General features: G+C 41.3%; 1 protein-coding gene across 1 annotated transcript in view; it reads right to left on the bottom strand.

Moving 5' to 3' along the window:
- Positions 1-10,172: 10,172 nt before the first annotated feature.
- The window catches only part of RIMS1 (regulating synaptic membrane exocytosis 1), a 131,832-nt gene continuing 115,310 nt past the window's right edge, over positions 10,173-26,694 (bottom strand). The window contains exons 18-22 of the mRNA XM_010003348.1: positions 19,899-20,040; positions 14,138-14,250; positions 12,233-12,334; positions 11,002-11,141; positions 10,173-10,650 (exon numbers count right to left, since the gene is read on the bottom strand). Of these exons, the coding sequence (XP_010001650.1) occupies positions 10,432-10,650; positions 11,002-11,141; positions 12,233-12,334; positions 14,138-14,250; positions 19,899-20,040 (716 nt within the window). The 3' untranslated portion in view covers positions 10,173-10,431. The remainder of the gene's footprint in view (positions 10,651-11,001; positions 11,142-12,232; positions 12,335-14,137; positions 14,251-19,898; positions 20,041-26,694) is intronic.

Genomic DNA, 26,694 nt, shown 5'->3' with positions numbered 1-26,694 from the left:
GCAGGCCTTCGCCAGCCCTGCTCACCAGGAAGTCAGAGGGCTTCACAACTGGAGGGTGTAGCTTCCAGGCAAGGCCCTCCCTTCTCTGCCTGCCATTGTGCTAGTTTGCTGAAGGGCAGCATGTGCACATTGGACTGGAGCATAGCTCAAAAGGAGTAAGTGTTGCCTGCAGCTGTCCTCACTTTGGAGCATGTTATAGCAAGTTAAAGGCTGCTGTGAGCTATGCCAACCATCAGCTTGAGAAGCTTTTCTGGCAACCAAGCATTGTGAGGACCGAAGGATACACTAGTCGTGTCCCTTGGAACAGCCTCTTCTCCAAAACCTCGGGGGGAAATGCCAGGGTCATGTTCTGTTGACCTTCTATGTCTTGCATGAGAGAGAGGAGCTTCAAAAAGCTGGAAATGCAGGGTTAAATTCAGGAAGTTTTGTGCAATGACCTAGTGCCAAGCTGCCAAAGAGTGCAGCTGCCTGATGTTTTTTTTTACAGTTGCAGAGTTTTATGCTAGTGAACTTCCAAAGCACTGTACATCAAGTGAGCACTTTCCTCATTGCTGTCTAGCAGAACCCTGCTGCTGAAGTACAGCTGTCACTAGCAGAGGGCAGCAAAGCCTGTTGTCCCCTGCTGACCCTCAAAGCTGTACCAAAGTGAGTGTCATTACTCTGGTTCTGCTTCCCTTAAAAGCTGGAAATGCAGGGTTAAATTCAGGAAGTTTTGTGCAATGACCTAGTGCCAAGCTGCCAAAGAGTGCAGCTGCCCTGCCACGCAAGCTAATTTGAGAACTGATGTTTTTTTTTACAGTTGCAGAGTTTTATGCTAGTGAACTTCCAAAGCACTGTACATCAAGTGAGCACTTTCCTCATTGCTGTCTAGCAGAACCCTGCTGCTGAAGTACAGCTGTCACTAGCAGAGGGCAGCAAAGCCTGTTGTCCCCTGCTGACCCTCAAAGCTGTACCAAAGTGAGTGTCATTACTCTGGTTCTGCTTCCCTTTTTAGATTCCCAGCAGCTGGGTCAAAGTCCTAAACCAAGGCTGTGCGTTGTTAGTCCCCCATGATTTGGGTAGAGGATCTCCAGCACTGGCTTCAGGGCTCAGCCCTTGCAAACACACCACTGACAGCCTGTAGCTGGGCTGTGAGAGTCTTCATGCCAGGTCAGCCTGAGCCCAAATCCCAGCAAACTTTAGTTTTACTCTTTGAGGATGCTGGCAAGTGGAAAGCATGAAGACTTTTATCCACTCATTTGGCAATTTAAATGCCACAATAGCTATATGAGGCTACAAAGAACAGTCCTTTGCAGCTCCCTGCTTCAGTCTCTTCATGACATTGAAAGTATTTTTATGGCTTGGTTATCAAATTAGACCTAGCCCCCCCCCAAATCTAGCCTGCTTTCTTGGCTGAGCAAGACCTTTACTTTTATGCCCTTGAGGGCTGACCTTCCTCAGGTAGCAGCTAGATAAGCAGTACCTGAATTATCAAACCATTGTGGTTGTCAGCAGTAATATCTTCTTTTTCCTCCTTAAACAGATTATCATCAACGTTTAATAATCCTCCCGCACAAGCTCTCACTGGTCGCAATAAATTCTCCTGATATAACTGACGTGCAGCTTAATATGAAAGTAACAAAGGTGTAGTGAAGGCACAGCACAGCCTAACAATAAAAGCGGTACTCAGAAAGCAGCATAAGGCTCGTTGCTTAACCACGCCGTAGTCTGGCAATAATCTGTGAGAGCAGCCACTGCAAGTACTGCAGAAATGGGAGACAAATGTTAATGGAACGGCATTCGAGTGAGTTCATAATCACTCCTGATTCAGAGAAAAAAGGGTAGGCTCTTCAATATAGACATTATTTCCTTTTATGCTTTACAAATTCTCCCTCAAAACTCTGTGGAGTTTTGAGAGTGCTTGTGTGAAACCAGTAGACAGGCACGGCGAGTGCCCACACACCCGGTTCCACCGCGCCCTGCCCGCGGTGCTGTGGCGCCCTCCGGCGGCGGCGGGGGGAGAGGCGGGCGGAGGCACCGGCGGCCCGGGCCAGGCAGCAGCCTCACGCTGCCCTTCCGCAGGGCGCTCGCTCAGCTGAATAACGTGTTTGAAAGATATTCCCCCCCCACCCCCACCCCTTTCTGCTGTTTGCAGGCAGCAAGGTGCTTTCCACTAAATAAATATGTCCCTAAGTAGACTTATTTATCAGAATAAATGGCGCTATTGGCGAGGGCGGGCTGGCGAGCGGTCGCCCACAGAGGCAGGGGTTCCGTGTCGCTGTCCCCGAGCCCGGCCCGGCCCCGCCGCGCTGGGCCAGGTGCCACCCAGGGCCGCCTCACCTGTCACGCAGCCCCAACCTGCACGCCGTGGCTGCTCATCTGCAGTGGGCAGCTTGCCAGAAATGGCAGCTTTTGGTCTTGGTTGTTAGGGCATACGCATCGGGAAAATTAAAAAACCCGAGGCTCCTCTCCAGGCCAGGCAACCTCCGCTTGTGACGGCCGCGGCGGCGGGGCTGGATGGGCCACAGGGGAATGTCACCTCAGCCGCTGCCACACGCATCGCCGCCTCCTCACAGGGAGCGCAGGCTCTCTGCTTTGTGCAGCTGGAGGTGCTGGCTGGGCCCCTGCTTTCTTTGGGGTTTGTTGTCACCCAAAAGAGCCTCGCCGTGCTGTATCAGTTACCTGTCGTCAGAGAAGCACTTTGGGATCCCTGCCGTTGAAATCGGTGGTGAAATGCCCACATTCTTCAGAGCAATCGAAGCTAACCCAGAGTTTGTAAAAAATGTGCAGCTTGTATGAGATATGCAGGTACAGGGGGGGAAAAAAACCAATGGTTTTAAAGCAGCCACATACAACTGCAAGAGCAGCCCCAGACATATTAAAAAACCCCTCCTCTGCTTTCCTCCATTCACTCTCATTCTCTGAGGAAATGTAAATGTTATCAAACCCGACAGGTATGCTCTGGAGACAACAGATACAGCTCTGAGCTTTTATCAGGCAAACAAGTGATGGGAGAACAAGGCTGAGATTAGTGGTGCAGGGAGATATCCATGTAAAGAGCATAGAAAAAGGTTAATCCCTGAAGAGTGGCTCACTGCCATGGCAACGTAGCACCTCCTCCTCCTTTATATTTTGGGGTTTGTTTTAGGAAGTATTTGAATGGCGGAACAGAAATCTAACAAGCCTGCGTGTATAGCAGAGCTGAAAGGTGATAGAGGTAGCACAGCTGTGACTTCTGGTGTCGCTGTTAATTCTGTTTCAAGCTCTCCAACAAAAGAAAAAGTGATAGATTTCTTCCCTCTATCTTTCCTTGCACATGATGAATGATGAATGAAAAAGGTTTAAGCGTTGGTGTGGGGTTTTGTTGTTGTTTTGGGTATTTTATTTTAACATGAATGGTTTAGGAATACTGTTCTTTTCCACCAACAGGCTTGGGAATCCAGTGAGCTGCTGGCAGCACTGGAGCAAAGCAACCGAGAGCTGAGTCTAGGCATTAAACTAAACTCTGCTTCCCAGTTTGCAGAAGCAATGACCAAAGGGAAGGGTGAGAGGAGAGAAACAATGTTTCTTACATTTCCAAGGAGAGCAGATACTGTACTTCAGCTGTCTCCCAAATCTTAGGGTTTTTCCCCTACCAGGTAAAAAGAAGCAAAAGAGGTAAACAAGCAACTCTGTAGCTGCTTGTGAGAAGCTTGTTGATACTGCCTGTTCCCAGCAATTGCAGCCTTTATGTGCCTTTTGAGACTAGGTATGGAGCAGTTCAAAAGATTATTTGTATCATCAACTTACTTTTTGTTGCTTGGTAAACTCCTTGAGAGTCACCTGTCAGAAAGGAAAACAGTGCATTGTATCTTTTTGACAAGCCCTGCTGCCACCAGACCAGTCTGTTTCCAATACTTAAGTAATGAAGTAATGAGAAATACTTTCACCCTTCAGGGAGGAATGCACTCCCACTTGTGAGGCCTGAAGGAGTTGGCCCCTTTTCTTAGGAACTTTCAGACAAAAAGACAGTCATACCTCAGGTTTTTTTCCTGGGGTCTGCCTCTTTTTTCCCCTCAGGGAAACAGAGGTGCCATTTCCTTCCTTTCCTTTGTCCTCTGTGCTTTCCAAGCCTGCCCTGCCTGCCATGACCTCTGTTTCTAACTCACTGGTTTACCCATCACAGAGCACCAGACTTCTCCACCATTCTAGCCAATGCTTTATGAGGATTGATGCAAGATCTGTATTTCACAGCATAGTTTTTTCAGCCTAAAATTAAATATAACTTTTACATGCCCTTAAAGTTAAGGTCACACTTAATGCCCGTCTCAGACCTCTCTGAAGAGGAAAGTTGCCAAGCTGTACATACAAACTGTGCCCTCAGGAAAAGCTGACTCGTGCTCAGCAGCTCTGGAGCATTGGCTGCAGACAGAGATCCAACCCTTCCAACCTGTAGTAAGAGAGGGACATCTGGGAACTCCTTCTAAATCCACTCTAGTTCTCCCGCTGGTCCAGGGACAACTACGCTCTCAGGCCTGCACAATCATAAGACAGTCTTCTACATGGCTTTGAAGCACTGCCTTTTCATTGCAGCTGTCATTATTTTCAGTTGCCTGGCAATTCTTGAGTACTCAGGAGTTGCTCATGTAGCCACAGTCTCTGAGACTGGAAGAAACAGGGCACTTTCTAAAGTTGGAGGGTGAAGTTTTTAGGCTCTCTCTTGGTTCCTTTTGCTGCAGCTTTAACAGCCACTCAAGGATAACGCTGGTCTTGGCTTCTAATAGACTTTGCTTAGTAACTAAACATTTAGAAAACATTTTCCTCCTAGACCATCTCTCATCCTCTGCAGTACTGAAAGTAGTAATTGGTCTTTTTTGTTCCCATGTGCTAGTGCAATACTGACATGTTTGCACAGGGTGTGAACACCAATTCTGCAATATGCAAATACAGATATCAAAACTGATTTATTTTCTGAGGATGCACCATGACATTTAACTGAAGTTCTGTTTTACAGTATTTACTAGATTTGCAAATCTTAATTTTTTTGGGGTTAAACTGCATAATAAGATTTCTTTGAACTATCTAGCACTGTCTTAATGACACTTCTATGACCTTTTTCAAAATGTGATCATTCAGTCTTCTGTAATTGGTGCTATAGCATGTAAATGGGCAGCTTTCTTCTGTGGAGACCTGTGTTCAGACCAGACAACAATGACTATAGTCAAAGTGGTGTTACTGGAAATGCAGAGGTGATAGTGTTCCTGTACTTCCTGAAAAGAATGAGACTGGGACAGGAGACATATATTTTCTATGAAAGACTTTGTACAGGGGATGATATAAACTGAAGGAGATGGCTGTGTCCTGCTTGGTGTCTCAAGAATATTTATTTGTCTGTAACTAAAATGTCATTACAAGGTTTAGTATGGAAGATATTGCTTCCTGATACTTGTCAGTGTAAAAAAGACTTTGGGAGCCACTATAAGAAAATGGCATCATTTTATAGCATCTCAGTCTCTGAGGACCTAACAACTGCTTTTTCCACATTTACACTCTGCTCTTCCTGTATCTCTGCAATGTCTCTGAAATGGGGAATTACACCCCTTCATCAGAAAATCCAGGTGTAGAGATGGATGCCTGGGTTCTCCGAGTCACCCAGAAGCCTACACACCTCTGATATGAATGAGAAAAAAAAATGTGAAAAAAGACTCTTAAATCTTCAACTAAATGAAATGTTGCAGACATAAAGTCTATGCAGATGGTGATATCACAGGGTCTTTCATTATGAAACCAGTGCCTTTACTAAGTGGGCCACTACTGATTTGTAACTGCATTTTAGAGTAGGGCTCTGTAATTGTAGACATGTTAGAGACAATCAGAGGAAATAATTCTGAGTTGTCCAAGGAGCATTATTTTAACAAACTGTTGCTCTTCACCTTCTGAAGGTAATTTTTTCAAAGGCCACCGGGGACATTCTGTGAAACCCTTGGGTAACTCACTTCTAGCAGCCACAGCTCAAATCTCCAAAAGACTCAGCTCTTGAGATGGCCTTCTTGTTCTACCTGAGACATAAATACAGCTTTATAATATTTGCCTTACCCAAATTGCTTTATTGTATGTACAGATTCTGCCAGCTTTTTATCCTTTCCCTCAGTTACTACTAGTGTTGAGCATTGGACTCTTTGACTCAACAAGACAGAACATCTAAGGTTTTATGTCCTGATGCACAACTATAGCTTCAAAACACACCAACTACTAGAAAGTACCTAACCAATGGCTATTTTGTTGAACACCAAGCTGTGCATTCAGGAGCCACATCAGCGGCAGCCGTGTGACTCTAGAAGGAGTGAAGGCAGCTTTCCCTCCCATCTCTGGCACCTCAGGTAGGACAAACCTGGATCACCAGGCTTGGAAGAGTATTGGATTTAAGTGATATGCCTGCCACTCACAACCTCCTTCATAACCCTGGTATTTAACTACCAGCATACATTGCCATCCATGCAGACACTGAGAAAATACATACCTCTGTGGGAGTAAGGTATTAATTGAGACTCTTGCTACTCTTGATAGATGTTAGTGGAGCTCTTAATCACTCGAGATGGCCAGAATACTCATTACCTGAGATGAGAAAACACATCTTTCAATAACAATCTGCTTTCTTGCTGATTGCTTTCTCCTGGGTCTGCAGAATTACAGTAGGGTAACATGGGGTGAGCACATGGGGGCTTGAAAGAAAGAGCCACATTGCTGCCTGCCATGACTTTCTTCAATTAAGGCAAAAAAATATTTTTATGTCCATAATTCTTTTTTTCTAGAGGTAAATGGGCTGTGGACAGTAGAGCACTGACTACATGGGAACAGGAAATAGCCAACTTCATAGAGAACAAGTCACAGGCTGTAAGTAAAATCTTGGTGTAAGCAGAACAGTCACTGAAGATCCACTCTGAACTACTATTTTATGTATAGCATAGCATACCTGGGCTGAATTCAATTTTTGGGACTACCATTTGTTAGTGAAAACAGGCAACAAAAGTGCATGTATCATTTCTCTGGGGATAATGAAGGAATGAGATAATGAAGCTCTGGTTTGTCCTACATGCTCACAGCGATTTCAGTGTCTCTCTAACACAAAGGTCAAGGCCAGAAGCTTTTTACCTGCCCACAGAAGGACAATCAATTTGCATTTCAGTACAAAATTCAGAACATTACTCATCATGAGGAAAATAACTGTCTGATTATATGACTGGGATTATGAGGTTAGTATCTTTGCTCTTCCGCTACATATGACGTGCAAGGCAGCACTGCATTCCAAAGGGAAAACCAGGAGGGAACCAAAAGCTGATTTATCTCTGTATTATAGTTCCAGCACTCAGCAATGAGTTTTTAAAAGGCAGCAGTGCCTGGAAAGGAGATCAACACACAACTTATCTGTCCTAGCACAGTCTATGACTTCGTTCCTGCAGACTTTGCGTATGTGATCTCTGTTCATCAGAAACACCATAAATTATACAGTTCAGAATGTTTCTTTGCTGCTGTATTTCCTGTGCTCTAGTAGGGGATCAGAAATGCTAAACTTTATTTATTGCTCAGGATCAGAAAGGAAAAGATAATCCTAGTATTGGACACAACATTCAAACCATGAGGTTTATAAAATGGAGGGCTTTTTGCAACCATATGACAAATTCTGTATTTAAACAGATCACTCTCACCACACAGAAGCAGAAATATAACATGCCTTTTGTTCAGAGATTTACCATGTTTAATTTTTAATATCTTTTTTTTCAGTAGCTTAACCATGTATTCAGTTAAATAAAGTAATAAACAGAAGTGTTCAAAGTGAGGCAATATTGTCTTTATGTTGTTTTAAAATTGTGATCAGGTATCTGTGGGACATGAAAAACTAAAAATCAAACAAAGTACATTGTCTTTGCAACTCTAAGAAAATGAGATGCCAAATTCTGCTCTCAGGTAAATCTCTATAAAGCATAGTCCATAATGGCCTTGTGATATGAGGGTGTATTTCTGGGTTTAAAAAAGAATTGCAAAAGATCAGTTGTCACATCTGAAGGGCTCAGCAGACATCAAGAGGAGAGTTGGCGCTCGGCTCTAACACAAACTGCCTCGCTGACCTCATGCAAGGGGATGCAGCATCACTCAACTCCAGTAAGCTGATGTGATGTCACCAGATTGTAATTTGGCTAAATTGCATTTTTCATTTCAATTTGCTTTCTCCAATGAATGAGAGCACAATTTGGCTCCTTTCTTGATGAAAAGGAAGCCAACCAAACACAACTTTCACCAGGCCTCAGTTTGTGGCTCCAGATTTCAACATACACTATTACAGCGATCAAACGAACCATAGAAGTTACTTATCATTTTACTGTTCCTTAACACATTTCACACAGTCCTGCAGCGAGCAGAATCACAAATGAACCTCAGAACATACAGAGAGCACAACTACTACACTGGACATGAAAAGGAAATTTTATTAAACATGTTTACATAACATGAGTTGGAAGTTCATTTAAAAGCACAGGGGAGTGTTAAGACAAGTGGTCAAAATAGAAAGATACTATCGAATTATAACTAGTTGTTTTTTTGGCCACTAAGACAGAACAGGATCTAGTAGTAGTGCACCAATGCTTGAGTTCTTCCTGCTCAGCAGGTCGAGCAGTAACGAATCTGTGCCCTATGGAAAGATGGGCAGAATAATTCCCATGTGTTGAGTAATAATAAATAGTTCACTTGGTGCAGGCAGTATGTCTATGAATTAAAACCTAGTGTGTACACAGTTTCTACATGTGTTACAGCCCCACAGTAGGAATCTACACCAAAATAGTTATTAGAAGGAATTTGGTCCGTACTACATCACGTCTTTCATAGGGTAAAAAATAAAGTCCATCTATAGACATTTAGCACCAGACTCACAGACCTAGCCTGGCTAAAACCTGCAAAATGTCTATAAGAAAAATGGATGGCTTAGATTTCTTACTTCAGTATAGTAATTATGAGCAAACTGTACAAGTACATGCAACATACAAGCTGGCCTATGTGGAACTAACATACATTATTAAATAACCTTTTTCATCTCTTTTTACAAAACGTGCATGCAGCTTTGAACAGTTCCAAGTCATGCTGCTGTATTTGTGTGATCACAAAATTGAATGGCCTGTAAAAGGAGGGAAAACATATCAATGCACCTGCAGGAATCTGCAGTTGTCTTTGCACATTTACAGAATATCACAAGGGGATTTCAAGGCCAAGAAGAACTCAAATGAATAAAAAGCAAATTGAAATTTGACTTATTTTTCTCCAAAAAGTAAGATATCTTGCGTTAAAAAATCAAGCCTTGTGCTTGCATCAATCTCAAAGAAATGTAAACTAAAATTTGATAAAAACATTAGTAAGTGCAGAATATTTCAACTGGAATTTCCAGTGAAAACACTGAACATCTCATACCATGCTCTATCCAGGGCAGACAGGTGCATCTGAAGCGACACACATCAGAGAAGCCTGGGTACAGCTGAAAGTGTCATATGCTCAATCCATTCCTGGTCAACATTTGGGAAGTCAAATATACATTTATACACAGAAACGTAAATATTTCCTCTCCATTTCTAGGAGGAAAACTGCATTACCAGTAACATATTCAATGTCAAAATTAAGACTAAAGCTGCTTTATACCAGTTCCCAGCAGTAGTTGCAGAATTCTTCAAAATTCTTCCATGCAAAACATCATAAACATAAAAGTTATTATATATAACGCAAACATATCTGCTTTTTTACAAAGAAAAAGTGGCACTGTGATGGTTATTTATTTTTAAGAAAATAACTTGGATTGGTCGTTTGTTTTGGGTTCCCACATGAGAAACTTGGAAGTACCAGAACTGAGAAACTACTTGAACTTTCTGGAATTGTAACGGTGGCTGTTGAACACTTTAACAATGCTTACAGAGATATGCTTCAGCCCTTTTGTGTTTGGTTTAGAAAAAGAAAGGAAGGGTCTCTGTCAGCGTTGTGAGGACTTCTACAAAACTAGCAGAATCACATGGCAAAAAACCTAGTGGAAGTGACATGTACAAAAAAACTGCTGAAACACCAGGAAGGTAACACTGCTCGAAGACTCTGTCAAAATGTGGAAAATACAACATTGTTAACAGAGTGAGAGCTTCCAGTTTTTGGCTCATCTTTGACTTAGGTCGAATCTAAAGGTGTCTCTCTCTTTTTTTTTTAATATTTTCTTTTTAAAAATCATTATAAGCATCGGTGATAGCCTCTAATAGAGTGGCCATATGTGATGTAACTTTGTTCTGTCAATTTAAGCCATCTCTTGACAAACAGACATATTTCTGGGTAACTACTACAAGCAAAAACAGAAGTGATTGTCTCTCTCCAACAGCGTTTGTTTGTTGATCTTGTGAATATCTGGTTCCAATCGTTATCCTGGGTGATGTTTTTATTAGACAGCACCTGCTACTATGATCTAATGCAGGGAGGCCCAGTTGAACTTTCCAGAGATGACTGGGAAGCCCTGCGTGTCAGCGGAGTCAAAGTTGGATCCACTAGCGATGAAGGTGGAAATAATTTATACCAGCCTATTACCACACTGGACAGATCCAGTTCCTCCAGAAGGATTTGGGCAACTCCCATGAAGCATTTGTGGTCCATTCGGCCATAGTCTCCCCAAACTATTACCTGGAAAAACATAAAATACAGATTCAGCATTGTCCCCAGACCCATGGTATTCTGTTCACCCCTGCTATTATGTTTAACGACAGGGAAATGTTATTCTTCAGAGTGAAAGACTGTTCCCTCTTGAGGAAAAACCTAATGGCAGGACAGGAGTGAGAGTCAACAACAGAAAAATGTTTAATTCAGCCAGACATTTCACAGGTCTGCAATCATAAGCCCCAAGGATGTGTTTGCAGGTTATAAAATAAAATGCTTAGCAAATTGGAATGGATTTACACATATTGCTTTAACTTAAGTAAACATGCAAGACCTTCTCCAAATGATAGCCCGAAATGGGCTTAAGAAGCAACTGACCTGAAGGACTTTGCCCTGTGGACTTTCATCAAAAACCAGTGTCTGTTGGTACAAAGGATCAAGGGTCTTCCGTGCAATTCTTGTCTTCTTCTTAGCTATACATGCTCCATTTTCCAATAAATACACTTTGACATATGGAGCTGCAAACAGAACATCATTAATTTTATGTTTGGACTTAAAAACTTCTATATTTTTCATCTGAGCTGGAGGGCAAATGCCTTAAAAGGGAGTTGAGTGAAAAGAAAATGACACATGCTGTCTTCACTGCACAATCTGAATATAATTGTATTGATAAAACAAATGACAAAGCCCATAAGAAATCAATTTGATTTTTATAAACTTTGAATTTAATGATCTAAGATGTTATTAACAACAATTCTATTTCATGTCTGTCGTTCTAAAAAAGCTTCCCTTTGCCAGGAATTAACTGTCACTGATAGCTGCTCTGGAGTCTCTATGTACATTTAGGGGTTAGAGATACTTCAAAACAAAAGACTTTGATGTTTCATTGAAAGGAGTATTTAAAACTAAGTCACTGAGACAACACAGACATTAATTGCTCTTTCATCTTCAGCTCCTAAGGAGGTTGTAAAGTACCATTTTGGCAAAACATTATCTGAAACAACTGTTTCAGCTGCTATGGTGGTTGTGGTGAAGATTATACATTTCTTCTAATAAAGAGTTCTATAAATAACCAGAACTTCCAAATATGCCCTTATAAAATGATACAATATTAAGTAATTCATTATACAAATTATTGACACTGGCACTAGCATAACCTGCTGTTGTGAGGCACTCACTGTTGAATACAGAAGACCATGGCATCTGGGTCTGTTAAGCAGTTTGTTTAAAGCACTTTCAACTGTTCTCCACTTAATTTTAATGTGGAACAAACACAAAGGACTTCCCTGGTATCAACCAAGCCCCTCTGAGATTATATGACTTGGCTAAGATATGCAGAAATACTCCTGCAAATGTTCCTTCCAGAACAGATGTTGAGTTGCTGAAAATCATTCCTTGAAAGCTGGCATGCAAAGCAGATGAAAGATGGTAAGAAGTGGACATTGGGAGCAAGGATATATCCATGCACACGTTCCTTGTTGCAAAGCAAACTAAACAAATGCAAACCTAGTTAAAGCTAACAAGGAGCTCAAAAAGTCTCCAATCCCCAACTCATCATCATATTTCAAATTCTTGTTTTCTGTTCATATATTGTCTATTTTTTCCTTACCTGGGGTAGATTTAGAGCCAGGTTTTTGTGTGAGGCCACGGGCTCTGATAACTTCTACTTCCAACTGGCCCTTTTTATCCACCATTCCAATCTGGATGTCACCTGAGAGGGAGAAGAAAGAAGCCCACAGTTTAGAGAGGCAGTACAGCCTGGGTGATAGGCTCAAAGACTGAGAAACAGAAATGGAATCAGCTGGTTAGAAATGTGACAGGCCACTTTGAATAACAAATGCACAGTATGACGTGCAGCTACGTAATGACTGTGCAAATAAATGAGCTATACATATCTCCATGAAACATGAGAGCATTTGACATGTAAACTCCATTATCTAAAAAAACACACTAAAGGATAGTCCAGAACTATAGAATTGGGGGTCCAGATTTAGAAAGACAGAATTTTGAAATTAACTGGGCATGAGGTTTTCACATGCATGTCCAGCAGTATTTTAAAGGAGTGTTTATAAACTGGTACTTGAGGAGTGACAGAGCAGCAGGGAAGATTTTTTTATCAATTAGACTTTGCTTGAAGAAACAGAGGTCTGTGTTGCACTAAAAATAGCTCAAAGTAAAATTCCAACAAAACTCTTTAAGAGTACATCTCTGTATAGCGTGTCTAAAATAAAACATACAACAAGGAACCAGAAGGGGGAGTGATAATACAAACATTTTCAGCAAACCACTAGTGAAAGGAGACCATGCAGAAGGTCTTCTGTAAACTGTTATAAAGCATGAATGAGTGATTTTTTGCGGGGCCAAAACTTGAGCCCATAGTAAATAAAGCAATTCTAGGAAGTGAAAATAAACATTTTACTGAAGTAATTTAGAGTAAACATTTTTGGAAGAATTTTAGACCCTTATATTCATACTGATAGAGCCACTTAGGTTTTTATTAGGCAAATAATCTAAAAAAAATCTTCTCTTTGATAATAATAATAAAAAACAGGACTTTAACAAGTCTAGTGTCTTTTAATGCATTAGTAGCTGGATTCACACAGCAACCCTTGCCTTAGGGGGTACTCAGAGCCTGCTCAAGTTTCTGTCTCTTTCTGCTCCTAAGTGAGGAGGAGAACACTCTCTTCTGCAATTTTTCTTTCTTTTTCTCTCTCCTTTTTCAGAAGTGGCTCAGTAGCCCTTCCTGAAGCTGATTCGCCCAAGACAGCTGTACTGAAGCATTAGCCATTTATAATTTCAGCAGAAGTATGACTAAAGTAGTGGATCAAGAACTTCTCACTTTGCATGTCCAAAAATTTCTCATATATAAGCAAAAAACCCACAAACCAAATCTTTCCAAAGATACTTACGCAGTACTGCATTGCTGCACACCTTACACACTCAAACTCCTAGTCAAAACTAGGAGAGAAATAATGCTATTATAGGGAAATGCAAACTGGGCTGGAACACAGAGACCATCACAGAAAGCCTAAGGCAGCTGCAGTAGAAAAGGATTTTTTCTCTTTCGTGACAAACACTGGCTTTATCAGCAACTGATTACTGGGCATTACAAATGTGGGCAGAAGTTTCACATGCTGGAGTCAGATGAACTAAGCTTGAACAAGTGCAGAGGTTACCAGAAGTTGACTGTCACATCAAGTAAATATCAACTCTGAACAGCTGAGATTTTTCAGTGAGCTACAATTGGAGAAGCCACAACAGTTTTCATTGGGAAGTGTAACTCCTGTCTTCAGAATGTAAATTAGACAAGCAGGCACCTCACATATGGAAAAAACACTGTTTCTCACCTCATTCTGAATGCTGGCCTGTGAGGAATACCAGTGACTGCACAGAGGACCTTCATGCTTACAGTGAAGGAAGCCAGTTTGTAAAACTCTTCTTGGTGATATAGCCTGGCAGTGTGTATGTTAATTGGCTTATTATTAATTTAACAGAGGAGAACACTTATCCTTACCCATGGCAGGGGTTGCTAGCGTTTGTCGGCCCACTAACTGTGCCGGCCCAAGTCCATCAAGGAAATCACTGAACTGGCTGTCAGCGCCCAGCCGGACTCCGGGGAAGATTAAGCTGCAGCAAAATAAAAGCCAGTTAAGCATAAAACTAGGATTAATTTCTCTTGTCCTGCAGCATTTACCTCAAAAGTGCTACTGACACAAGGGAAGCAACTCAGGACGTGCCACCACAAATTGTTCTGCAGCATCAGGAATGAGCTGTCTCCCACAGGCCCCAAAGAAGTGCAGTAAAATTCTGCAGATGGACTCAAAGTAGTCCATAAAACTGTTCCTGCTAAGGAATTCTCCAGGAACAGTGAAAAGCCTGACAGGTGAATAAAATATGAGTGACCTTGCATGAGAAAACATAAAAAGCCTCATGAAATTTAACAGCCTATCATTCTCCATTCCTGAATGCTTGATTTACCTTGTAATACTGTTTTATATCTAGACATACATCCAAACCCCATCCACATCCGTTAGAACCAAGAGGGAAAACAGGTGTATACACTAAAGTAATCTGATTGCTACAGCTGTTTAATGAAGCAGTAAACTGGCAGGTTGTACTAGTGCTGATTAGATACCTAGCCAAAATATTCTGGTAGCCTGGATCTACAGTTGGTACCCACCCCCTCTTTCAGGACACAAATTGAACTGTAATATGTTGGCACAGAATATATGGAAACATTCAAGGTCAGGTTGGATGGGGCTCTGACCAACCTGATCTAGTTGAAGTTGTTCCTGCTCACTACAGGGGCATTGGACTAAGTGACCTTTAAAGGTCCTTCCAACCCAAACCATTCTATGATTCTGTGATGTGTGCTTTTCCAAGCTTCTTTCTTGTATTCCAGAATCTCCACTTAATTTCCAATAGATATATAGACTCCAAACAGTAACAAAAGAAAAACAAAACAAAACCAACCTCAAACAAAAGCAAGCAAACAAAATTTGCCACAATAAAACCAAACCAAACCCACAAAAAGAAAAAAAAAAAAAGAGAGAATGATCCATGGTGGGAAAACTCAGCTTTGACTTCCTCATCACAAATATGAGGAACAGAATAGCAGACGTTGAATGAATCCTACCCAGCAGGCCACCCATCATGCTGTACCTGCTTCTCCCTCAAAGGAAGCTCCCTACTACTCTGGAGAAAATAATAACAACATTTCCTAATAAAAACCTCTAGTGTGAAAGGCTTTGATTTCCACAGTTCAGGCTTATGTACTCTGGTCATTCCATTCACACTGAAAACTCTTTGTAAACCCCAGTTAGCTGGATAGAAAAAGTCTATTCCTCTCTTCAAGTGTAATTGCTCATACTATGTCTGCATTAATGTACAGGCTGCTGTAACTAAAGCTATCCTGAAAATATCAGCACAGTACTTTTTATCAGAAAAGTCTGATTTACCAAAAAGCAAGTTTTTCACAGAAGTTGAGTTTTAAGAAAACTTTTTTTTTTTTTTTTAAGAAGGTTTATTCAGATGGAGAAAGAAAGGAACCTCAAGGTCTCCAGTTCAATCATCAGCCCACCAGTTACAGCATTCACTTCAGATGCAGCTTCAAGCCCACCCTTCCTGACAAGATTCACAATCTGCATCCCTCCCCAGTGGCACTAGCTGTAAAGTAGTGTTTTGCCCCTGCTATGAAAAGTTTCTTGCTTGTTTCATTGGCTTTTTTTTCCCTAAAAAGGGTTTCATTATGCTATGGACCAACTTAAAACTTTGAAAAAGCTGGAGAGAAAATCTGAGAGCATTCTCTCTTTTCAGACACCCCTAGCTCTACACATAGTAATGAAGGTTGTGAAGTACACATTCACCTTATTGTGTATGAATTCTAATTAGAACTGAGTTACAAGTCAAGCAGAACACAATGTGGTTCCTGGGGTACCTGCTGTAGGAATCTGCCTTCTCAGCTGAGCTACACTTCTGATTGGTGCACAAAATGCACAGTACTATCAACAAACTATGAGATCTTGGAAGTTCAGTATCATAATATACGCACACAGAAGGAAGGAAAAGTAGCCTATGCAAACTTAACATGAATTTCCTAATTGTCATCACCACCCACCTATGATAATGTCAAAAGTGAACTGCAAACAAAACACTACTCAAGGAACCAAAGTCAATCTCTCACTGATTTTTATGGGAATCTCAAAATAGACAGGAAAAGCTTAGCAAACAGTTTTGCTACTAAATCCAAGGTGCTATCAAAAACTGATTCAGGCTCACACTATAAATACATCTGAAGTTAAAGGTGACATTTCTAATGTTAAAAAAAAGGCCCAGAAGGATCAGCTGACATGTTGCATGCACCCCTGGTCATGGGATAGAGGTGTGTGGCTTTCCCTCCACCCTGCAGCTGTGTCCAACTTATGTTCTACAAATAAGCCAGTGATGCATGTGGGGGAAGTGACTGAACAGTAGAAAACTGTTTTATTGGTCATCTTTCTTACAAGAACCTCTGCATTTACCATCTTTCATTCATTATGAAACTCAGAGCTGCTGCTAACTAACACTATTCTATCAAATTCAAGCAAGTTTTTAGAACATCTGACAATTTTATCAATAGCTGAATCATAAAAAAAATAGAAGACTTCAGAGAAGTTTTTCAAGCCACAAATGACAGCATCACACTGAACAGAGCCCTCTAGTATCTCTTTCACCGATGACAGTGTGTCCTGTTTGAGGAATGTTTCTCTTCCTTCATTGCAGCAGAATATATTTAACTGTTCCACCTGAGTTTCCTTATCTATCTGCCTCTTTGGTCCATTCTCCTGAGCTTCCTTTCCGAGTCACTGTTAGATATTGGTGTTGTTCTCACTTCACTGGTTTCTGTTTCTTTACTCTTGCCAGCGATTGGAGATTAGGGCCCATGTTTAAGGCTAAGGGTAAGTGTGAAGTGGGTTTGGAGTCAGGAGATGAAGCTGAGATATACTGAGGATCAGGAATCAACCAGAATCACAGAATCCTAGGGGTTGGAAGGGACCTCGAAAGATCATCTAGTCCAACCCCCCTGCCAGAGCAGGATCCCCTAGAGCACATCACACAGGAACATGTCCAGGCGGGTTTTGAATGTCTTCAGCAAAGGAGACTCCACAACCTCTCTGGACAGCCTGTTCCTGTGCTCTGTCACTCTCACAGTAAAGAAGTTCCTCCTGATATTCACATGGAACCTCCTATGCTCCAGTTTGCATCCATTGCCCTTTGTCCTGTCACCAGACTGAAAAAATCCTGGCTCCATCCTCCTGACACTCACCCCTAACATATTTGTAAACATTGATGAGGTCACCCCTCAGTCTCCTTTTCTCCAAGCTAAAGAGACCCAGCTCCCTCAGCCTTTCCTCATAAGGGAGATGTTCTACTCTCTTCATCATCTTTGTGGCTCTGTGCTGGACTCTTTCAAGCAGTTCCCTGTCCTTCTTGAACTGAGGGGCCCAGAACTGGACACAATACTCCAGATGTGGCCTCACCAAGGCAGAATAGAGGGGGAGGAGAACTTCCCTTGACCTACTAACCACACCCTTTCTAATGCACCCCAGGATGCCATTGGCCTTCTTGGCCACAAGGGCACATTGCTGGCTCATGGTCATCCTCCTGTCCACCAGGACCCCCAGGTCCCTTTCTCCTACACTGCTCTCCAGCAGGTCAGCCCCCAGTCTGTACTGGGACATGGGGTTGTTCTTCCCCAGATGCAAGAGTCTACACTTGCCCTTGTTAAATTTCATCAAGTTTCTCCCTGCCAAACTCTCCAGCCTGTCCGGGTCTCTCTGAATGGCAGCACAGCCTTCTGGTGTGTCAGCCACTCCTCTCAGTTTAGTGTCATCAGCAAACTTGCTGAGGGCACACTCTGTTCCCTCATCCAGGGCGTTGATGGAAACATTGAACAGCACCAGTTCCAGTACCAACCCCTGAGGGACTCCACTAGTCTCAGACCTCCAACTAGATTCTGTCCTATTGACCACAACTCTCTGACTTCTTCCTTTCAACCAGTTCATAATCCACCTCACCACCTGATTATTAAGAGCACACTTGCTCAGTTTATCTACAAGGATGCTGTGGGAGATAGTGTCAAATGCCTTACTGAAATAAAGATAAACCACATCTACTGCCTTACCATCATCTATCCACCTAGTTACTTCCTCATAGAAGGCTATAAGGGTGGTCAAACATGTCTTCCCCTTGGTAAAACCATGTCAATTGCTCTTAATGACCCCCTCAACCTTCATATGCCTAGAGATAGTGCCAAGAACAAGTTGTTCCATCACCTTTACAGGGATGGAGGTGAGGCTGACCGGTCTGGTAATTCTTTCAAACCAAAAGTCTGGAGCAAAAACATAGTGAAAAGTTAGGGAGCTAAGACAAAAAAGCAGAAAGGCAAAGAAAATGTGGTCAGATGTGAAAAAATCTATTGTATGAGTGTTGACAGAGGTGAGGAGACCTGTCAGAAGCAGAATTGATGAGAAGCTGGGCACTAGAGCTAAGGCAGCAGAAACAAGACATAATATGCAGATAGTGTCACAATGGGTTTCTGATAGCTCACCTCACCTTGAAATTGGACCTATTTCTAAAGGCTAATTTTCAAACTAAGTCCCACTATGCACACCCAGCCTGCATTATGTCCCAATAAGAAGCAAGAACTCCATATACCTTGCTCTCTTCATTGCCTTTCTCAGAGGCCAATTCTCATGTCACTGAACGGACCTTAAAGATCATCTAGTTCCAAACCCCCTGCATGGGCAGGCACATCTTTCACTAGACCAGGTTGCTCAAAGTCCTCTCCAACCTGACCCTGAACACTTCCAATGGTGGGGGACCCACAACTTCTCTGGGAAACCTTTTCCAGTGTCTCACCAGCCTCATTGTAAAAAACTGAACGCGGTGAGATCATCTGATGATGGAAAAACTGCACTTCTACACAGCTCCTTGCCAGCACCATGGCTGACCCTAGCTCTTTGTGCCTTATATAGTGTGCAGTAACACTTGCAGTAACATGATAACCATATAAAAGGATGAAGTCAAAGAAGTCACTAACTCTCATTTTTTTTTCAGGTCTACAGGGTGGATTTCCATGCCCCTGGTTTCCCCTTTTGCAGGGACGCATCTTCTAAGAATTCCCTAATGAGCACTGTGCCTTGGCACACACATCAGAGTCCCAGTGAGAGCTGTGAGGAAGCTGGAGTACTCATGCACACTGTCTTGTCAGACCTGCCTTTGTTCTCCTTTCCTACATCCTGAGTCACTCAGCAGTGAATGAAAACAGCTGCCCCATTCCCCACAGTTGTCTGCCTGATTTCAGCTGATGGGGCAGCTGGACTCTGGGTTTATAATTCTCAGTAAGAGAATTGGATCAACTCCAAACTAAACTTTCTTTGTATACAGTATTACCGAACAGGGTTTCACATCACAGGGATTCACATACAACATCTGAAGTTTAACTCTGAGTCAATCCACATGTAACTCAAAGAGAAAGCACTCCTATGTTTTGTTTTGATTAATGTGCTCTGAATTTATCTGTCTTTTGGTTAATAAAATGCCTCACTGGATGACAGAGAAAATGTGAAACCCTCTCCCAATTTCAGTTTTCAAGAAATTTGTGTTAAGTTCCCTAAAATAGTCTGAACACAGAGCTATCCCCTTCAGCCAGAGCTGGGACCTTCGTTCACATCCAAAGTTTTCTTACAACAACAAGAAACACATACATGATTGATGCTTTTAATGCCACTTACTTGCCCTCGGAGCTGTAACTATTCATGCTGCCATCTGTGGATTCCCGACTTGGCTGTCGAACCATGCGACTCCTCATCTCAGCTGCCATTCCTGTCTCTGTGCTTCTTTGTATCGTGCTCTTTAGCTTCTTGCTGCCAGCCTCTGAAAGCACAAAAAAAGAAGCAATAGTTAAAATGACAACTTAGAGCAAAGCCTTTCCTTGCCGCTTCCCCCCAACCACAGTGATCTGACTTGAGCTTTACTATTTAATAATGCAAAAAGACTCTTCTGATCAAAGAAGGAATCTCTCTTCTTCTGTTGCAAACTGGTGGTGGCTTCTCTTTCAAAGGGCTGCAACTAGAAGATACTTGTTAGGGAAAACTGTTAAAAATTAGGTATTTTATTAATGACCTTTATACAGTTGGAGTGTAGGCAGGAAGATTGCAATAGTATCTGCTAACCACATACTTGTAAGGTGTCTCTAGCCACCATGTTGGGTGCCTACAAAAGAAGTTAGAACTCTCACAGAAATAAAAAGAGAGGGAAAAAAAACTTTCAAGCATTAGACAGAAAAATGTTAAATAGTAAAATATTTCATATAAAAAAATAAATTAATGCTTTTTTACTCAGCAAAATCTTACTTTTCACCACATAAATTCTTCAAAGTAAACAATGAGCTTTACATAACTTCTGATCTTAGCACTTCCCAAGTAGAATTAACTCTTTGGAGAATCCATATGGATGATGATAGACTTCACGGAGTCCAGGTTTGCTACCGAACACTACGAAGTAATGTAAATCTTGTGATCCATTTGGAAAAGCTTCCATCACACAATCTTTAAAATGCAATCTGAGTTTGACCTGAAAGGTTTCTTGTTACGCTTGAGCAAAGAGAGTTTCCAGTCCTTTACAGGAGTAAAGTTCTGAGCTGAAGGTGCAACAGTGCGTGTTCACTTCAAACTCAGCGTTTTCAATTAGTTCAGCCCGTCATTCAATGGGCAACATTACTTTCTCTCAGGAAGTAGTAGATTTGATGCTTCACGTAAGTGCATGCAAAAAACATTCTCCTGCATTTGCCCCTTCATTTCAGTGCTCCTTCATTTACTGTCTATGAAGTTGTTGCTTCCTTTTCACAGTCTTCTCAAGGGAGCATCTGAAAAAGTGAAGCTTCTTCCACTTCCACCTGCTTTGGAGATTGGATTACTCTGAAAAAAAATTAACTTTTCTGTTTCTTATGGACATCATTGATGTTTGAAGCTGACAAATCTTACCTTTCTTCACATAAAATGTGCAGCTTTGGTAGCTTCCACACAGCTACTCATTGCTAAGGGTGGTTAAATGAGCTGTGGAGAAGAGCTGGCCTTTGCTCGTCCCATCTGCAGAGCTGGTGGAAGGCAGGGAGAAATCACAGCATCTCTGGAGTGAGCAGAGATACAGCGAACATGGGCAATGCAAAAAAGAAGTAATTCATAGACTGGGCTGAGAAGAGACAGCAACACAGCCAAAGGGGCTGTGACTTTCCTCTTAAGCCTTCTGGATGGACTGAGGGCTCTTTTTCTGTGGCCATCTAGTATTAGTGAAATAAATGCTTCTGAGAGTAAGAAATCAGTTACTTCCACAGATCCTCTGCACTCTTCTGCAGCCAAAAGCTTGGATGTTTTTCTGTGGGCAACTGCAATGCATCCAGATGCCTGGTCCTTGCCCAGCTGAAACCACATTATTCCATGCTGCTGAACATGAGGTAGACTAGGCTAGACAAGGTACACAAGGCAGACCAGGCTCCACTCTTAGTGCAGGTGGCTGTTGAAGGTATTTGCTGGAACTTCAGTGACTTGTATATAGAAAACCAAAAGTTACATATTGGACCTGAGCTTTATCTTTAAAAACAGATGGTGTGTCCAGCCTATCAATGCTGAAAAGCTGAGCATCAAAAATAAATCCAAGGACAGACTAGCTAGTATAACCCACATGCAGAGCCCTGCACCAAAGCAGGACTCTTGCATTTTCAGCAGCTATGGATTTGCCACCCACATTGTTTTGTGCCTCGCTCTCTTGCTGGGACATGTCTGTTAAGTGCCTCTGCTCCCAAAAAGCAGGTGAGATCATGTGGTTTACCCCGTCTTCTTTTCTGGATCATCCAGATCAGGCAACATGACTGAACATCATATGGTAGAGCCTGAAATGTGGACACCTGAATAGGGTTGCCTGTGAGTAATCACAGCTCAGGAAACGGGAGCCATGAGACACTAAAGATCATAATGACCTTGGCACAAACTGGGAAAGAGATGGTTGCTCTGGACCACCTGGGCAACATAGCGTATGCTGAAACTTAGGAATTAGAGCCAGGCTGTTGGAAAAGCATAATGAAGAATATATCATAGAAATAATCACTATCCATTGACTAAATGACAGAAATGACAGAAATTAATATTTTAGCTTTGAGTCACTGTAGAGAGATTGAAAATGCAAGTGTTTGGACTTCTTTTAAAGTTATTTTGTATTGCCAAGGATAACATCTATGTTGCGACTTGGATGTAGTTCCTTGATTTTAAATGCACAAACTGTGAAGTAAGTATCCTTATGCCTGGCCATAAGCAAGTCTATGACCTTGTCTCACTCTACTGCAAATACCAGATTGTCTTTTTCCAAATACTTTTCCAGCCACCACTCTCTATTTTACTGTGATGAATTCCACTTTTTTTTTTGGTCAACATTCTTTTTCAAGTTGAACATTAAAGAAAAATCTTTTGCCTCTTCTTATAACCGCTACTAATATCCACATTTCCCGCAAAAACTACGGAGTCCTCCTGCATATTTCATTTTATAACCCCAGTCTTAATATTCTTCATTACAATCAGAAATATAATGTAAAAGTAACCCAAGACAGAATGGTAAAATACATCAAGTTTTATGGCATAAAGGGAATTGCTTTTGCCCATGACTAAGAACTGAAGCAGACATTGCGCAGGTTTTGGAAGTTTTCACCTTGGTCAGTTATGCACATAGTGTTTTTTCTCTCCACGTACAGCACAAAACCTAATGAGAACCACTTATGTTCTCCCATAAACTGCTCAGCAACACCCTGATCTGCCAGGGAGGGAAGTGGTGAGCCTGCAGCTGAGTTGGGAACTGCTGTTATTTCTAGAGGTACCTAGGTAACATGAAGTCATGCTGGGGTGTAACTTCCAGTCCTGTCTAGACTGCACAAGGCAACACAGAATCCAAACAACTACCAGTGTTCCTGCTGCTCTTGATAACAAACGGTTTTTTAAACTTTCATTTTCATCTTGTATTACTTTTAATCTAGCAGTTCTGCATAGATCTTTGGAACGCTGTCTTTATATGAACAGTGTAAGTTCATAAAATATTTAAGTTCAATATCTATGCTATGATCTCTTGAGAAAATTTTCTGCTCTTTTCTGACTATCTATTGGAGAATGCTCCTGATTTTTATGTTTGATATGTACAACAACATTTTATAATATATTACAGCTATTTGCCTGCACTGTGTAAATTACACTACGTTCATCGTGCAGACCGAAGACAAACTGTCTCTATACTCAACACCATTTAGGGGCAAAATTTACTCCAAAATAGTCTGTATGCTTCTGTCTGCTGTGTCAGTAGTGTAAGGCTTTCTGTGTGCAGAAATGCAGATTGGTGTGCATATACTGCATCTAAATACACAGTTTAACAGGTACAAGCTAGAGAGAAACTACTGCAGAGCAATTGTGATGGACATTTTTGCAGATTTAGTACTGATGCAAGAGGAACATAAAGCAGCCATCTGCAGCTACAAAATATACACAGCCTGTGAGCATTCTGCAATCAATCCACAGCCTCGTTGTAGCACCCCAGCTGCAACAGCCTGATGAGTGTGTGCAGTGTGCTATTTCAGTCTAGCTATTATAAATACAAGCTAGAGTGATTCCCTTCTGGTTTTACAAGAAACTGGTCTCTGCTTCTGGTTTTCTCAGACAAAAGTAAATGAATGGGAGATCCTGATCTAACTAATCTAATCAAGCTTGTTAATGTATTCACCTACATTTGCACAAAATATCAATGCAATTGATGCATCCCAATTTCTGTATTTCCTAATCACATCCAAGCACAGCAGCCTGGAGCAAAATGCTGTTGACAACAGATTTACATTGAGTAAGGGTCAGTGATAGGATTTATAGAATTAAGGTGCCTACTAGAGATACCTCAAGGCTAGTTTTACCTTGCTAAGGGCATCCAATACAGAGAATACTACAATGCCAGGACAAAGGGCCCAAAATGGCTCTTATCCACCATGAATGCAATTACTGCATTTTGCTCTTGTTGCAGTGGAGTAAGTCTGAAATAACTGGAGGGGCCAGCTGGCATAAAGCTTTTATCTGTGATGCCAAGATGAGTATTACATGCCCTGGGACAAGGCTAAGGGACATATAAGAATAGGTAAGGACACAGATTTGGTGAATTAGGCAACAGGACTGTGTTAGAGACCTCTAGGGCAGAAGAGGACAATCCTGATATTCTCTTCTATGTACTGTCTACAGGGAGAGGTGCCATGAGCACAGAATCAGATTGCACAGAATCATACCCGAGGATAACTAGTTGGTTAGAACCAGAAAAAGAAGCAAATACGCACACATGCAGCCCCTGGGCACGTGGCAAGGAAAACTAATGACTGGTTCAGAAGAATGCTCTGGAGAACAAAGCATATACCACTGCTAAATCCACTAAGGAAAAGGATAATAAGGGTACTAATACTCAGTGTCATTGTGTGACTCAAGGGCAAATTATTAATGGCATCAAGCATGCTCATGCATCAAAAGACAGCCTGAAACAACTACAGCTCCAAGCCAGCTCTGACTGAAACCTGACAGGACAGTGACCACATTGTTGGTTTGCACAGTGACTATGTGAGACACCAACAAGACTATGCCAGCTTGAATAGTAAGGGTCATCCTGAATTCAAAGAGCTATTATTAAAAAAAAGCCAAGGGGCACATTTCCTTCTGGTCTTTTCTGATGTGTTACTGATTTTACAAACTCAAATTTGGCTTCTTGGAGACCTGCTGAGTTACGAGTTCTGCAGCATCCCACTCATGCTGAATGTAGCATTTTTAAACAACAACAAAATATATTTTCACATGAATTGACAAAGTGCTCTTTCACTTTTAGTCCAAAAACAGAAAGAAAAGAGGAAATAAATAAACCGGCATTTTTTCTTTTACCTATGTACATCCCTCAGATGAACTCAGCAGTACATTGGTTGCAAAGATTGAAAGTGAAGACTGTTGACAAAAACTAAATAGTAAAAATACAACATTTAAATACAGATGTTTCCTGGACTCTATATCCTGCAATACTTCATTGTTTTTAGTCCTGTGTATTCTGCTATACACTCCTGAGTAAATACTGGTGTTTATAAAAAGCCACCTAAAATATTGCAGTCACGGTCTTGTAAATATTTTCTCCAACCATCACTTAATATATTCAAAGAGAGTGCTCTTTGTATGCTGTGGTGGTAGATCCCCAGGTTTAAAATCCAAATATAAAACATCATGTGCTTTCTCCCATTTATATTTATTAAAACGAATCTGCAAACAACATTTATACTACTATAAATAACAAAACTTTCTAGAAAGAATATTCACCTTTTCAGCTGAGGTAATTGATCAAGTTGCTTGGTTTTTTTCCAGGAGTTTGGAAAAAAATGTATCTCATCACTACATTTATAAATTCATACATTCAGCTAGCACAACAATTTCATTTCCCATAAGTATTTTCAGATAATACAAAACAGAGCAATCAGTCTACTATGCATAGCATTTTTTTTCTTATCTATTTAGAGACAAAGGAACAAAAAGCACCAATCCTAACAGAAAGAATCTTCACCGAAATGTTGTTAATTGTAATATTAATGCTTGAATGGCATTTTAGCCATTGTACTGCAGAATCTCAGTTTTGATTCTGTTATTCATTGAAAAGCAAACTTAAAACTCAGAGCCTTAACACTATGCACTTAGATTTCAAAAGAAAGTAACTACTTAACCAATAGTTTCTATTGACTTCTGTGGAGCTGAAGGTATTCATGAAAAAAGGAGAGGAGCTGCTTAAGGTCCAGGCTCAAACCAAAAGTAAAGAAGAACTTAAAAATCAGGCCATTATTTGCTGCCCAACAATGGCTTCCAAATTTTGAGCAACTGCTTTTACATATCTTTTCTCCTGAAGAAAAGAAGGTCTTAGGCATATTTACTTAAAAAAACCCCCACAACAAAACAAAAACACACAAACAAACAGAAAGGAAAAGCCAAGCATGTGGTTTTGTATGATTGTCCTGATACCTATGATTTTCTCATGTCAGGGAAGAAAGCCTGTGTCTAACCAGGACATATGGATCTTAAGAAAAAGCAAGGTCATCTGGTCAGAAGTTAATTTATGGCATCTGAAAGTCTTAGTATTTTTTGTCCAAAGATTTTTACATTAATGGTTTTGTTCACATACTTGCAATGAAGTGAAATGAACCACTGTCTGTCAGCCAGAATGAGGCAATCAGTGATGATGTACTGGAACAAGTTTTTTACTGCTGGGATTGCACTAAACACACTTCATAAACATACATCTAATGTACCTTGTTCACACAGATGCAGAGAGGTATAAAAAAGCAGAATATGTCAATGAAACTGGCAACAGGTATGCATGCCTAGGTCTTCAACTCTTCAGCTCTTATTCCAGTAAAATTCAATTGGTAACAGCAGATTATTTACTATATAAACAGTTTATAAAATTTCAAGCACTCATTTTTTTCATGTGCACTTGGTTTCT

The sequence above is a fragment of the Chaetura pelagica genome, unplaced genomic scaffold (genome assembly GCF_000747805.2).
Source record: "Chaetura pelagica isolate M959 unplaced genomic scaffold, ChaPel_1.0 scaffold150, whole genome shotgun sequence".
Lineage (NCBI taxonomy): Eukaryota > Metazoa > Chordata > Aves > Apodiformes > Apodidae > Chaetura > Chaetura pelagica.
This window is presented reverse-complemented; position numbering and strand designations above follow the sequence as displayed.